The 15,146-nt window shown below is 48.5% G+C and overlaps 1 long non-coding RNA gene and 2 gene segments (V, D, J or C); 2 read left to right on the top strand and 1 right to left on the bottom strand.

Moving 5' to 3' along the window:
* LOC112658003 (immunoglobulin heavy constant gamma 1-like) overlaps positions 1–15,146 on the top strand; it is a 79,202-nt gene that overhangs the window by 28,882 nt on the left and 35,174 nt on the right.
* Positions 815–15,146, top strand: part of LOC125755510 (immunoglobulin heavy constant gamma 1-like) — a gene marked incomplete at its 5' end in the record, with an annotated part of 97,386 nt that continues 83,054 nt past the window's right edge. Inside the window, 1 exon segment of the C gene segment in view lies at positions 815–827. Within this exon segment, the coding sequence occupies positions 815–827 (13 nt within the window).
* Positions 5,682–15,146, bottom strand: part of LOC112658009 (uncharacterized) — a 29,423-nt gene continuing 19,958 nt past the window's right edge. For both annotated transcript variants that reach the window (XR_007412221.1, XR_003135433.3), the window contains exons 2-4: positions 7,231–7,396; positions 6,633–6,912; positions 5,682–6,042 (exon numbers count right to left, since the gene is read on the bottom strand). This is a non-coding gene — a long non-coding RNA (uncharacterized LOC112658009). The remainder of the gene's footprint in view (positions 6,043–6,632; positions 6,913–7,230; positions 7,397–15,146) is intronic.

Here is a 15,146-nt window from a genome sequence, read left to right as displayed (position 1 = left end):
CACAGTCACCACTTGCAGTCCTGCCGTCACCCAGAGTCCTCAGCTGCAGGAGCAGAAGTGGTCACAGGGGCAGGCGACTGTGGTGGACACCTTCCATGCTCCCTGCCCGCCCCGCCCACTGGCCAGGGAGAAGAGTGAGGGGGAGCCGCTGCCAAGCCCAATCCCCCCAGCCAATCCACGGTGCTCCCTTGTCACTGCTTGTGTCTCCAGGTGCCTCCATCCTCACCCACCCAATCAAACCTCACAGCTTCAGCCCACGTCTCATTGCTACATGCAGACTTTGACTCCACATGTCGACACTGGAGCTCCACGTCACTGACACTCCACATGCCACAGCTGGACATCACACTGTGGTCAGCTGACTCATAGCCCTGAAAATGTGCACGCAGGACCCCTCAGACTCTGCATAGGACGTCCAGGGCAAAGACACTTTGCAGAGGCCTCAAGCTCAGGATTCAAGAAGAGGCGGTCCTGGCCAAAGGAGGCCATGTTGTCACAGAGCCACACGGGAAGGCAGTGGCACCAGAGCAAGACACCCTGCTGCAGCTGCGCAGTAGAGGAAGGGCTGTGACCCCAGCTCAGCCGCCATGCTCAGCCCAGTGGGAAGTCCAGGGACAGGCTGTGTCCTGGAGCACCCAGGAGACTGAGCCTGGCCCCGCCTGGCCTTCCTTGGGGGCTGGTGTCAGACTTCCGACCTCTGCCAGCCAAGGCAGCCCCACCCTCCCAGGCATTCAAGCCAAACTCTCAGAATGGATTCCCACCTTTCCCTGCACCCATGCTGCTCCCAGAAGGCCGCATCTCCTGCGCTGGCTGACCCGTCTCCTCGGTGTGCACACCACCCACCCTTGGTGGTGTCCTCTGCAGCCACCCTGCCCACTGCGCCCTTGGCAGCCTCTCAGCGGCATGGGCAGCCCTGTGTCCAGAACCAGATGAGGCCTCAGTCTCCCCACGGTTCACCAGAATACTGCACATGGGGCCTGTGGTAGCTCTGCCCCCTGCCCTCTGCTCCTCCCCCACTGAGTTCTCTTCTCTCCCCTCTGGCACATTCTCTGGCTCCCTTTCTCATTAAATTGGTCGGTTATTTCTTTCTCCTTGCCAGAGCACAGTGTTTCCTGTTGCTCCTTGATGACCCCCAACATGCAGAGCAGAGCCCAGTACACATTAGGTGCTCAGCAAACAGTTGCTGAATGAATGAACGTCTGCCTGCACACGGCACAGATTTACAAATGCAGCACAAATCCTGTATTCCCAAAGTTAATTCCTTCTGACGTCCACCCTCCCCCACCCTGCCATCTCAGTCAATGACATCTGGCCGAGTGGACCCCCAAAGACACCCAAAGCCATCACAGCCATCCTCCCACACACAGCCAGCCACGTCACCCCCCCCCCCAGAGCCCCAGTCGTCCAGCCAGCCTCCAGGCTTCCCTCCCCAACCCATGGCCAGTGCGGTCTTTTGACCTGTGTCCCAGCAGCCTCAGCTGAGGAATATCATGGGGCTCCCTTTATGCCAGGAATGAGGTGAGGACCCCTTTAAGCCTGACTGAGGCCCTGGGCCTCCCCAGCCCCCGCCTCCTTGCAGCCCTCTGGGCCTGCTCCCCAGACATTCTACAGGGCACCATCCACCTGCCCCCTGGTTCTTCCCACCTCCCAGCCCGGCCTCCAGGCCCCATGGGAACAGGGACAGCACACACCCAGCATTTATAATAGCAGAAGGAATGAATGAATGAACAAGCAAATGGATGAATGATCTGGCTGGCCTCAAAGGAGGTCATGCACTGGGGTCCTCAGACCTAAGCCACATCCTCCAGCCCATCCTCACCAGGAAAAGTGCCCATGGTGTCCCACCCTCACTCCCAAGGGAAAGTAGCAGTATGGCACCAAGCCCCTGACCCGTGTCCTCGGCTGAGCATGCTGAACACCTGGCTGGGCCCGGGTGTCTGTATTTGACCTGCTTTCTGTACAAGAAACACACTAGGAAAAAACCCTAAAATATAAGATGTGAGGCATCATGAACACATATGCCTCCAGGCAATTCTAAGGCCAAATCTCCCTTGGCCAAAGCCAGGACATTTGCCTAAACTCTCAGTCCCCCAAGCCCCTCTGCACAGGACCCTCTTGGCTGGTCCCTCCTGGCTGGTAGTCCTGGCTGAGCCCTTTGGGATGCTCCTTCGTGGTTGTTTCCTCCTGGCTGATCCCTCTGGGATAGCCTTTCCCAGCTGGGTCCTCCTGGCTGGTCCTTCCTGGCTGATCCCTCCTGACCTATCCTCCTGGTTGGTCCATTCTGCCTGAATCCTCCTGGCTAAACCCTCCTGGCTGATCTTTCCTGGCTGCTCCCTTCTGGCTGACCCTTCCTGGCTGATCCCTCCTGGCTGGTCTCTCTTGGCCGATCTCTCCTGGCTGATCCCTCCTGGTTGGTCCCTCCTGTCTGCCCTATCCTGGCTAACCCCTCCTGGCTGATTCCTTCTGTCTGGTCTCTCCTGGCTGATCCCTCCTGGCTGATCCCTACTGGCTGGTCCCTACTGGCTGGTCCCTACTGACTGGCCTCTGTGGGTTGATCGCTCCTGACTGTTCCTTCCTAGCTATTCCTTCCTGGCTGATTCCTCCTGCCTTATTGCTTCTGGCTGGCACTTTCTGGCTGATCCCATCTGGCTGGAGCTTCCTGGTTGATCCCTCCTGGCTGATTCTTCCTGGCTAATCCCTGCTGGCAGATCCCTCCTGTCTGTTTCCTCCTGGCTGATCCCTCCTTGATGATCTCTCCAGACCTACCTCACTAGTCCCTCCTGGCTGATCGCTCCTGGGTGATCTCTCCTGGGTGATCCATCTGAGTTGATCCCTCTTGGCTGGCCCCTCCTGCCTGATCTTTCCTGGATGCTTCCTATGACTTATCCTTGCTGGCTGATCCCTTCTGGCTATTTATTCCTGGCTGATCCCTCTTTGATGATCCCTCCTGGCTGATCCCTCCTTGTTAGCCTCTCCTTGCTTGCCCCTCCTGGTTGATTCCTCCTGACTGGACTAGCCTGGCTGATCCCTCCTGGATGATTCCTCCTGGTGGATCCCTCCTGGCTGATCCCTCCTGGCTGATACCTCCTACTTGGCAACTTCTGGTTGGCCTCTCCTGGCTGATCCCTCCAGGTGGTCCCTCCTGACTGGTGTCTCTTTCTTATCCTTCCTGGATGGCCCTGCCTAGTGGACCCCTCCTGGCTGAAGTCTCCTGACTAATCCTTCCTGGATGGTCCCTCCAAGCTGATCCCTCTTGGGTGATCTTTACTTACTGATCCAACCTGACTGATCCCTTTTGCTGATCCCTCCTTGCTGGTCCCTCCTGTCTGGCCTCTCCTTGCTGGTCCCTCCTGGTTGACCCCACCTGGTTGATTCCTCCTAGCTGATCCTTCCTGCATAATCCCTGCTGGATGATCCCTCCAGGCTGTTTGCCCTTGGCTGATCCCTCCTTGATGATCCCTCCTGGGTGATCCCTTTTATCTCATCCCTCCTGTCTGATCCATTTGACTAATCCTCCCTGGCCATTCCCTTCTGACTGATCCCTGCTGGCTGGTACCTCCTGACTGGTCCCTCCTGGCTTGTCCCACTGGCTGATCCCTCCTTGATGATCCCTCCTGGGTGATCCCTTCTCACTGACCTGCCTGGTTGGCCTCTCCTGACTGATTCCTCCTCCCTGATCCTTCCTGGCTTCCTGGATAGCCCCTCTTTACTGATTCTTCCTGTCTTATCCCCCCTGGTTGGTCCCTCCTGCCTGGCTTCTCCTGGCTATTCCCTCTTGCCTAGTCCCTCCTGACTGATCCATCTTGGTTGGCCCCACCTGATGGCTCCTCCTGGTTGATCCCACCTGACTGATCCCTCCTGACTGATCCCTCCTGGTTGGTCCCTCCTAGCTGGCCCCTCTTGACTGATTACCCCTGGGTGATTCCTTTGTCTGATCCCACCTGACTGATACTTCCTGGCTGCTCCCTCCTCACTGATCACTCCTGACCAATCTCTTTCACTGATCCTTCCTGGCTGGTCCCTCCTGGCTGGACTCTCCTACCTGGTCCCTCCTGGATACTCCCTCCTGAGTGATCCCTCCTCACTGATCCCTCCTGACTGATCTCTCCTGGTTTGTCCCTCCTAGCTGGTCCCTCCTGAATGATCCCTCCTGGCTGATCCCTCCTGACTTGCCCCTCTTAACAGGTCCCTCCTGGCTGCTCCCTCCTGTGTGATCCTTCCTGGCTGGTCCCTCCTGGATGATCCCTTCTGGATGGCCCCTCTTGACTGGTCCCTCCTGGCTGATCCCTCCTGTCTGGTCCCTTCTAGCTGGTCCCTCCTGGCTGATCCCTCCTTACTAGTCCCTCCTGGATGATCCCTCCTGACTGGTCTCCCCTGGTTGATCCCTCCTGGCTGATCCCTCCTTGCTGGTCCCTCCTGGTTTGTCCCCCCTGGCTGGTCCTTCCTGGATGATCCTTCCTGGTTGATCCCTCCTGGCTGGTCTCTCCTGGCTGATCCCTCCTGGTTGGCCCCTCCCACTGGGCCAGATGGTCAGGCTATTTCCTTCAATGGAAGAATCCAGTGGTCTGCCTTTTACTGGGACTTCCCCTTTTGTCTTAAATAAGCATCAACTGACCTCTGCCCAACTTCAGAAATCTATGTGCCAGAGGCATGTGACAGTCCCTGTGGGGCCTTGGTTTAAGCTGTTTGCCTCAGTGTAGGGAGTGTGTGTGTGATCTTCCCCAGTCCTGCGGCCACAAGCTGTAACTCAACCCTATGACAGCAGGCCAAGGGCGGTTTCCCTGCACGCTCCACAGCTCACCCGGGGCCACCGCAGTCCCGCCTGCTGGGAAGCCATCCACCTTGGGCAGAAACATATGTTTCCAGCTGTGTGATAAACAGGACATATGTGCCCTCCCACACCTAAATCAAGGTTTGACAAGTCTGGTCCCACACAGTGGAATTCACCGCCTAGCCACCTGCATGGGGGCCCAACTGATTTCCCCCTCTCTTGGTGTTTGAGGGGAGGATTTGAGCTGCTCTGCCACCAGGGACTGTGGCCCAAGGCCTCCTGGCATGTAGGCAGAAACCAGAGTTCTGTCCTGCAGGCAAGGTCCTGTTGTCCATTCCCGACTGTGGTCAGGCCTGCCCATGTTTCCTGAGCTTATTCTGGAAGACAGAATACACAAAGTGAAAGGGACGGGAGACAGCAGCCAAAGCATTTGACATCAAAGAGTCTACTGGTTAGAGTTCTTCAGAGAATAAACAGTGATAGACCAGATAGATAAATTATACATAGATAAATGATTGATAGATGTGTGTGTGACAGGAAAATCTGTCAATATTATTTCAAAATCTCATCTATCCTTTATATAAATATATATATATATTTGTATTTATATTTTATTTATATTTATAGGGGGGTTATTTTAAGGAACCAGAGTACATGATTATGAAGACTTGGTTAGCCCAAAATCTATAAAACAGGCCTGAATCTGGGAGAGCAGAGTGGATGCTGCAGGTCAGGTCAAGAAGTGCCTGGAGGCAGACCTCCGTCTTCCTTAAGGGACCTCAGCCTTTTTTCACTCAAGGCTTTCAACTGATTTGACAAGGCCCACCATCACATGGAGGCAATCTGTTTTACTCACTGTCTACTGATTTATTTTTTAAAATTTTTATTTATTTATGATAGTCACAGAGAGGGGGGGGGCAGAGACACAGGCAGAGGGAGAAGCAGGCTCCATGCACCGGGAGCCCAATGCGGGATTTGATCCCAGGTCTCCAGGATCGCACCCTGGGCAAAGGCAGGCGCCAAACCACTGTGCCACCCAGGGATCCCTGTCTACTTATTTAAATGTTAATCATGCTTTTAAAATACTTTAAGTCTCTGGATGAGTGTTTGACCAAATACTGGAGTACCGTAGCCTGGTCACATTAACAGAAGAAACTAAGCATCACAGCATCTCCATAAGGAGTGATGGAACCACGCAGACAGTGGGAGAGATGTGAGCTTCAGACAAGTTCTCAGTGGAAGGTGGAGAAGGGAAGATCGCTCCCAGGGGGCTGTAAATGCAAACAACCAAGAAAACACATGACATTACTGTCACAAATAACCAAAGAAAGCAGCTCCAAACAACTGAGCAGTTGTTCAGCTAGCTGCTGTTCATTGACAGCCCACTGTGCATCAAGAAGGTGTCAAGGTGGAAGCACACACAAGGTGTCTGCGCTGCAGCACCAGGGTCCAGATGTAGGATGAGCAGAAAACCAGGTAAATGTCCCTGTAAACAATGGGGCCAGGCCAAACAGCAGCGCCAGGTGCTATCAGGCAGATTACCAGGACACTACCTGGAGGTGGTGGCTTTGACCTGCAAGGTCAGTGTGGGGCTGGGGGGGGCACATTGCAAGCAGCCAGGGCAGCAGGTGAAAGGATCCATTGGCATAATGCACCATGGGCTTCACTCCGAGGTGACAGGAAGCCCCCAGAGGGGTTCAAGTGGTAACAGTGCAGGAATCTGAACAGGACACAGAGGCAGTGGGGTGGGGGCAGTGGTAGTAGAGAACAGGGTTCAGGTCATGCACATCCTGGGGTGGAAGACCTGACAGGTTTGCAAGGAGGTCTCCTGACCCACAGCTTGGATGGAATTGCCACTTACCGAGATCGAGAGATCAAGAGCCTCCTTTCTAGGATGGCGTTGGAGTTTCCAATTAGATGGCTGTGAAGGGATGCTGGGGTGGGGTCCCACAGCGAGACCCACAACTGCAGTGTTCACAAAGAGGCCAGAGATGGGGACTTGAATTTGGAACCGTCTGCATGTGGCTGGCATTGATCTTAACAGGACTGGTGGGGACGACCAAGGACAAAGTGTGCACAGAAGTCCAAGCCAGGAGGCAGGGAGTGCCAGACGCCAGGAGCGGGGGCCTCCATGACCAAGCCTGGAGAGCAGGAGGCAGAGAGGCACTGAGTAGAGAAGGAGGTGCTCCAGCTACACCCAGCATCTCTGACAGGTCTTGTCAGGGGGCTGGAGGATGACCCCTGGGTCAGGCACAGCAGAGGTCTTGCTGCCCTCTCAAGAGGAGTGTCAGTGGCAAGATGAGGTCAAGCCCTGAGCAGAAGGGACTCGAGAGGTGGGAATCTCCGTGCAGACATTTTAAAGCAGAGCCACAAGCACTATCTGTCAGACTTTGTGGGATTCTGACCCAGAAATCAAGGAGCGCTTCTCCTTGGACACACCGCAGATTGTAGAAACTCACCCTCAGCTGGGTCCTGGTTCACAACTCAGTAAATGTTGAAATGTTTGGGCCCAATGCAGCACACTCCCAGACAACACAGCGAACATGATGAGCGTGTTTGGCAAAAGGTGAGTGACCTGCCCATGTCTCATGCCATGTCCGAGGAAGAATCCATAGCCTTAAGTGTCTGGGAGAAAGAAAACGTGAGTTAATGAAGAGTCCAAGATTACAAGTTGGAAAAGGAGCAACAACAACAACAAAAAACACAAAGCAAGAAAGGACATAATTGTTGTATAAACAAAAAACATCAATAAAATGTAGAAAAGAAGCAACTGAGAGGCACCGAAAGTCCAGAATTGTTTCTTAAAAAGGACAGACCTCTGAGGGGACTGGTCAGGAGAAAGAACAAGAGTACAAAATATACATAAAGAACAAGAGAGAAGGATCCCTGGGTGGCGCAGCGGTTTGGCGCCTGCCTTTGGCCCAGGGCGCGATCCTGGAGACCCTGGATCGAATCCCACATCAGGCTCCCGGTGCATGGAACCTGCTTCTCCTTCTGCCTATGTCTCTGCCTCTCTCTCTCTCTCTCTCTGTGACTATCATAAATAAATAAAAAAAATAAAAAAAAGAACAAGGTGACGGGCACTGGGGGTTATTCTGTATGTTAGTAAATTGAACACCAATAAAAAATAAATTACAAGTGTACGTGTAAAAAAAAAAGAACAAGAGAGAGACTTACTACTTGATGAAGGGATACAATATCATCCACTAATATTTAGATGAGATAGAAAGCCCTAGAGTCGTATCTTATCAACTACGAGTCAAGTACACTGTATTTATTGAATCAGCTGAAGCCTTACAGAACCAGAGGGCTTGAAGAAAGCCATCACCATGCACGCAGCCACAGAACAGGGCAGGAGTGCTGGCCTCAAGGATTAGCTGTGACTCAGATGGTCGCTGCAGCAGCAGAAGCAAGAGAAGAGAAGGCGGAGCTGAAGGAAAGAACAGAGCTGCCAGAGCGACTATCCTCCAAAACTACAGCCGTTCTATAGCAGTTCTGGAAGCTTGAAGCCTGACATCATGGTGTGGAAGGGCCACCCTCTTGCCAGTGCATCTATGGGAGGATCCTCTCTGCCTCTTTCTGCTTCAGGGAGCCGCCGACCACACAGCAAACCTTAGCCTTGGCCAGTCACGCCAATCTCTGCCTCCATTGTCCTGTGGTGTTCAGCTTGTGTCTCTGTGTGAATATCCTTCTAAGGACAGTAATCACATTGGATGGTGGGACCTCCCACTTCCAGATGACTTCATCCTAATTTGATTATGTCTGCAAGGAGCCCATTTCAATTTTTTTCTTTTTTTTATAATAAATTTATTTTTATGGGTTTTCAATTTGCCAATATAAAGAATAACACCCAGTGCTCATCCCCTCAAGTCCCCCTCTCAGTGCCCACCACCCAGCACCCCCACCACCCGCCCTCCTCCTCTTCCACCACCCCTAATTCGTTTCCCAGAGTTAGGAGCCTCTCATGTTCTGTCTCCCTTTCTGAGATTTCCCATGCATTTCTTCTCCCTTCCCCTTTATTCCCTTTCACTATTATTTATATTCCCCAAATGAATGAGAACATATAATGTTTGTCCTTCTCCGATTGACTTATTTCACTCAACACAATACCCTCCAGTTCCATCCACGTTGAAGCAAATGATAGGTATTTGTCATTTCTAATGGCTGAGTAATATTCCATTGTATACAAAAACCACATTTTCTTTATCCATTCATCTTTCGATGGACACCATGAAGGAGCCCATTTCCAAATGTGGTCATGGTCATAGGGTCTGGATGGGCATGAATCTGGGGAATGAGGGGTGGGATCATGATCCAACCCAGGACCCTTTCATTTCCTGACCAATTTACCATCAAAGCTGTTATGTGGGCAGATCAAGATGGGGACATCAAACCCCAGAGCAGAGTCAGAGCTCAGAGCCCCACCCAGGTTGGAGTGGCCCTCCTGGGAATTGAGGTCTGAAGCAGGGTCCAGAGATTCCGCTGGGGACACCCTGGACCTCCAAACACCAGATGACAGGAAGGTATCCATGTGAGCAAAGAATGGTGGCAGAGACAGGAGGATGTTGCACTCAGGATATTGACCCAGTAAGTGAATGCATAGAGAAGAGGAGAGGAGAGGGAAGGAGAGGAGAGAAGAGGAGAGGAGAGGAGAGGAGAGACCCACAACCACCAAGATTGAGAAAACTAGACAGGGCCTGTACTAGGGGGTGAGTTGGGTGCATCAGTTTGAATTCATGGTTTGCAGCATATTGAGAATATATATAAAAATAGAATAGATCAAATAATGGCAACTAGTCCTTTATCTGATACGTCATTTGCAAATATCTTCTCCCATTCTGTACGTTGTCTTTGAGTTTTGTTGACTGTATCCTTTGCTGTGCAAAAGCTTCTTATCTTGATGAAGTCCCAATAGTTCATTTTTGCTTTTGTTTCTTTTGCCTTTGTGGTTGTATCTTGCAAGAAGTTATTGTGGCTGACAGATCACAGGAGACTAATGAGACCCGATCCATAGAAGCAATATGTATGTGTCCTAATTTGGACCTTGGAACAGGAAAATGACAGTAATGGAAAAACTGGAAAACTCTGAATAAAGTCTGGAGTTTGGCTTAAAAAAAAAAGAAGTTACTGTGGCTGAGTGCAAAAAGGGTGTTGCCTGTGTTCTCCTCTAGGATTTTGATGGAATCTTGTCTCACATTTAGATCTTTCATCCATTTTGTTTTTTTTTGGGGGGGGGGGCCATTTGCTCCACCTTATTCTTTCATCCATTTTGAGTTTATATTTGTGTATGGTGCAAGGGAGTGGTCTAGTTTCATTCTTCTGCATGTGAATGTCCAATTTTCCCAACACCATTTATTGAAGAGACTGTCTTTCTTCCAGTGGATAGTCTTTCCTCCTTTATCAAATATTAGTTGACCATAAAGTTGAGGGTTCACTTCTGGATTCTCTATTCTGTTCCATTGATCTGTGTCTGTTTTTGTGCCAGTACTAGTTTCCAAAATCTATAAAGAACTTATTAAACTCAACAGCAAAGAAACAAACAATCCAGTCATGAAATGGGCAAAAGACATGACGAGAAATCTCACAGAGGAAGACATAGACATGGCCAACATGCACATGAGAAAATGCTCAGCATCACTTGCCATCAGGGAAATACAAATCAAAACCACAATGAGATACCACCTCACACCAGTGAGAATGGGGAAAATGAACAATGCAGGAAACCACAAATGTTGGAGAGGATGCTGAGAAAAGGGAACCCTCTTACACTGTTGGTGGGAATGTGAACTGGTGCAGCCACTCTGAAAAACTGTGTGGAGGTTCCTCAAAGAGTTAAAAATAGACCTGCCCTACGACCCAGCAATTGCACCGTTGGGGATTTACCCCAAAGAAGCAGAATGCAATGAAAAGCCAGGACACCTGCACCCCGATGTTTATATCAGCAATGTCCACAATAGCCAAACTGTGGAAGGAGCCTCGGTGTCCATCGAAAGATGAATGGATAAAGAAGATGTGGTTTATGTATACAATGGAATATTACTCAGCCATTAGAAACAACAAATACCCACCATTTGCTTCAACGTGGATGGAACTGGAGGGTATTATGCTGAGTGAAGTAAGTCAATCGGAGAAGGAGAAACATTATATGTTCTCATTCATGTGGGGAATATAAATAATAGTGAAAGGGAATATAAGGGAAGGGAGAAGAAATGTGTGGGAAATATCAGAAAGGGAGACATAACATAAAGACTCCTAACTCTGGGAAACGAACTAGGGGTGGTGGAAGGGGAGGAGGGTGGGGGTGAATGGGTGACGGGCACTGAGGGGGGCACTTGACAAGATGAGCACTGGGTGTTATTCTGTATGTTGGCAAGTTGAACACCATTTAAAAAATAAATTTATTATTTAAAAAAATAAAAATAAAAAATAAAATAAAAATAAATTAAATAAATAAATAAATAAATAAATAAATAAATAAATAAATAAATAAATAAATAATGGTGAAAGCTTTCCAAATTTGATGAGGGCCATGAGTCTGCATACACAGGAATCTCATGAACTCCAGTAGGATAAGCTCAAAGATAACTTTAATGTAAGTGAGCTAGATGCTGTACGTAAATGCCAAAGGTGTAGGGGGAATATTTCTGTATATAATGTGTTTTTTATACTTTATGTTTTTTTAAAATTTCTTTATTTGAGAGACACAGAGAGAGAGAATGAGTAGGGGAGGAGGAGCAGACGCATAGGGAGAAGCAGACTCCCCATTGAGCATGAAGCCTGATGCAAGACTCAACTCCAGGACCCCGGAATCATGACCCGAGCTGAACGCAAACACTTCACCAACTGAGCCACCCAGGTGCCCCATACATTCTGTGTTTTATTATTTTTTTTCCTTTTTTTTCTTTTTTCTTTTTCTTTTTTTTCTTTCTTTTTTTCTCTTTTTTTTCTTTTTTCTTTTTTCTTTTTTCCTTTTTTCTTTTTTCTTTTGTTTTTTCCTTTTTTCCTCTCTTTTTTTTCTTTTTTTTCCTCCTTTTTACGTTCTGTGTCTTAATATAAAATACTAAGCTAGTTAAGCTCAGTGATATTTACCCAAGGAAAGCAGTTGTAGCCATATTGATCTCAAATGAAATAAACTGAAAGACAAAGGTTTCATCCCCCTTCCTGGGGATGAAGAGTGATAACACAGCTCTCAATGTGCACACACCTGGACTACAGCTCTAAAATACTAAACAGGAAATGGAAAGACCTGCAGGAAGAATCACAGATTCACAGTTATCATGGAATATGTTAACATTTATGTCTCCATCATGCACAGAGCAAGAGGAAAACACAGGCAACACCCTTTTTGAACTTGGCCACAGCAACTTCTTGAAAGATACATCTATGAAGGCAAGAGAAACAAACACAAAAATGAATTATTGGGACTTCATCAAGAAAAACATCTTCTCCACAGCAAAGGAAACAGTCAACAAAACTAAAAGACAACCTATAGAATGGGAGAAGATATTTGCAAGTGACCTATCAGATAAAGGGCTAGTATCCAAGATCTATAAAGAACTTATTAAACTCAACAGCAAAGAAACAAACAATCCAGTCATGAAATGGGCAAAAGACATGAACAGAAATTTCACAGAGGAGGACATAGACATGGCCAATATGCACATGAGAAAATGCTCTGCATCACTTGCCATCAGGGAAATACAAATCGCCAAACTGTGGAAGGAGCCTCGGTGTCCAACGAAAGATGAATGGATAAAGAAGATGTGGTTTATGTATACAATGGAATATTACTCAGCTATTAGAAATGACAAATACCCACCATTTGCTTCAACGTGGATGGAACTGGAGGGTATTATGCTGAGTGAAGTAAGTCAGTCGGAGAAGGACAAACATTATATGTTCTCATTCATTTGGGGAATATAAATAATAGTGAAAGGGAATATAAGGGAAGGGAGAAGAAATGTGTGGGAAATATCAGAAAGGGAGACAGAACGTAAAGACTGCTAACTCTGGGAAACGAACTAGGGGTGGTAGAAGGGGAGGAGGGCAGGGGGTGGGAGTGAATGGGTGACGGGCACTGGGTGTTATTCTGTATGTTAGGAAATTGAACACCAATAAAAAAATAAATAAAAAAAATAATAAAATTAAGTATAGTTAGGTTAAAAAAAAAAAGGAAATACAAATCAAAATCACAATGAGATACCACCTCACACCAGTGAGAATGGGGAAAATGAACAAGGCAGGAAACCACAAATGTTGGAGAGGATGTGGAGAAAGGGGATCCCACTTGCATTGTTGGTGGGAATGTGAACTGGTGCAACCTCTCTGGAAAACTGTGTGGAGGTTCCTCAAAGAGTTAAAAATAGACCTGTCCTACGACTCAGCAATTGCACTGCTGGGTATTTCCCCAAAGATACAGATGCAGTGAAATGCCGGGACACCTGCACCCCGATGTTTATAGCAGCAATGTCCACAATAGCCAAACTATGGAAGGAGCCTCGGTGTCCATCAAAAGATGAATGGATAAAGAAGATGTGGTCTTGTATTCAATGGGATAGTACTCAGCCATCAGGAATGACAAATACCCACCATTTACTTCGACATGGATGGAACTGGAAGGTATTGTGCTGAGTGAAGTAAGTCAATGGGAGAAGGACAAACATTATATGGTCGCATTCATTTGGGGAATATAAAAAATAGTGAAAGAGAGTGAAGGGGAAAGGAGAGAAAATGAGTGAAAATATCAGTGAGGGAGACAGAACATGAGAGACTCCTAACTCTGGGAAACAAACAAGGGGTGGTGGAAAGGGAGGTGGGTGGGGGATTGGAGTGACTGGGTGATGGGCATTGAGGGGGGCACTTGATGGGATGAGCACCGGGTGTTATACTATATATTGGGAAATCAAACTCCAATGAAAAAATATACAAAAAAAAAGACAAAAAACAAGCGGATGAATATTGCTAAAAATGCACTTGCTGTTATCACTATATCAATAACTGGACCTGCTGGGCTTATGCAGGCCTGGAAGAGCCACTGCAGCAGTTTCACACATTCCAAGCCTTGCAGAACATTCACTCACTGTTCCATAATGTGGCCATAAAAAAACGACCCACCATGTTCCCAAGGACGAAGGGCATTTAGTTACAGAGTGACAGCAGCATGATTACACCTTGAGGGACTGTCGTCTCCCCTTTGTGTCTCCTTCAGGTTGGGCCAGCACTTCTGTGGGTCGGACTCCGTCTCTGATAGAGAGCCCTACACCTTCTCTTCTGCATGACCTCAGACCCCAATCAAGGTGTGCTTATCCCAGGTCTTGGGGTCCCACTCCTCCACTGCTAGACCCTTCCTTTTGTGGGAGAGACTTCTTGGCTTTTGAATTCAGTCTGCTTTGTAACCCTCACCACTCTGAGACCAGATGCTGGACCCAATTTTTAGTACTATTTGTCCTCAGGCCACAGGATAGGGGGCCCTTTACATGCTGTCATAGGGGATTCCTGGTGATCACCCAGTTCCCTGAGTTGACAGAAAAGGGAGCTGACTCACTGAGCCATCTTCCTTCTTTAGTCTCAGTGAACATCACCGAGCTACACCACTGTGTCCACTGGCCAACTGAAGCCCACTGACCCATGACTCTTAAAGGCTACAGATGAAAAATAAATAAATAAAGGCTACAGATGTTGCACATGGTGTACCCCCTTCCTGCCCATGTTCCATTATGAGCATTCAAGAGGGTTTCTTTAAAGGAACTACTTATAGGTAGAATATGACAGAACCATGGGAGCAGTGCAGTATGGCCAGGCGTTGACAGTAGAGCTGTTTCCACCCCAAGGTCTAAATATCAACTTTTTTTGGACAAGACATAAACTATAAAAGACACTATTGAGGGAGACAAGATGGCAGAAGGGTGGGAAACCTCATTTCGTCTGTTCCTTTGAATCTAACTAGATAACCATTAAAGGACTCTGATCACCCATGAATGTAAGAAAAGAATATCTGGAACTCTATAAGGAGAAAAGTGACCACTTTTTCAAAGTCAGAGATGTGGAGAAGTGACTGTGAGGGGAGGTATCAGAAGATAAATGTGGGGATGGAGCCTCCGGAAGCCAGCTACTGGAAAGTGATACAGCCCAGGAGGGCACCATGTGAACCCTTAGAAATATGCTCCAATTAGAGATGTCCCTGCCTGAAAGGTGCTCAGGGGGTGAAATGGGCAGAAATGTAGGTGAGGCAGTGTGGTCTCAGGATTCCAGGAGTCACAGAATTAAGGGTGATGCCTGAGCCGGTGGAGTTCCCAAGCAGTGGAGCAGGGAGAATGGTTGTGGTCAGTGAGCCCAGGAGAGGCTCTCAACTTGGTTCTCCATAGACCATGAGCCA

This window comes from Canis lupus, chromosome 8, assembly GCF_003254725.2.
Source record: "Canis lupus dingo isolate Sandy chromosome 8, ASM325472v2, whole genome shotgun sequence".
In the NCBI taxonomy this organism is placed as follows: domain Eukaryota; kingdom Metazoa; phylum Chordata; class Mammalia; order Carnivora; family Canidae; genus Canis; species Canis lupus.
Note: the sequence above shows the minus strand (reverse complement) of the source record. Positions and strands in the feature narration are given on the sequence as shown.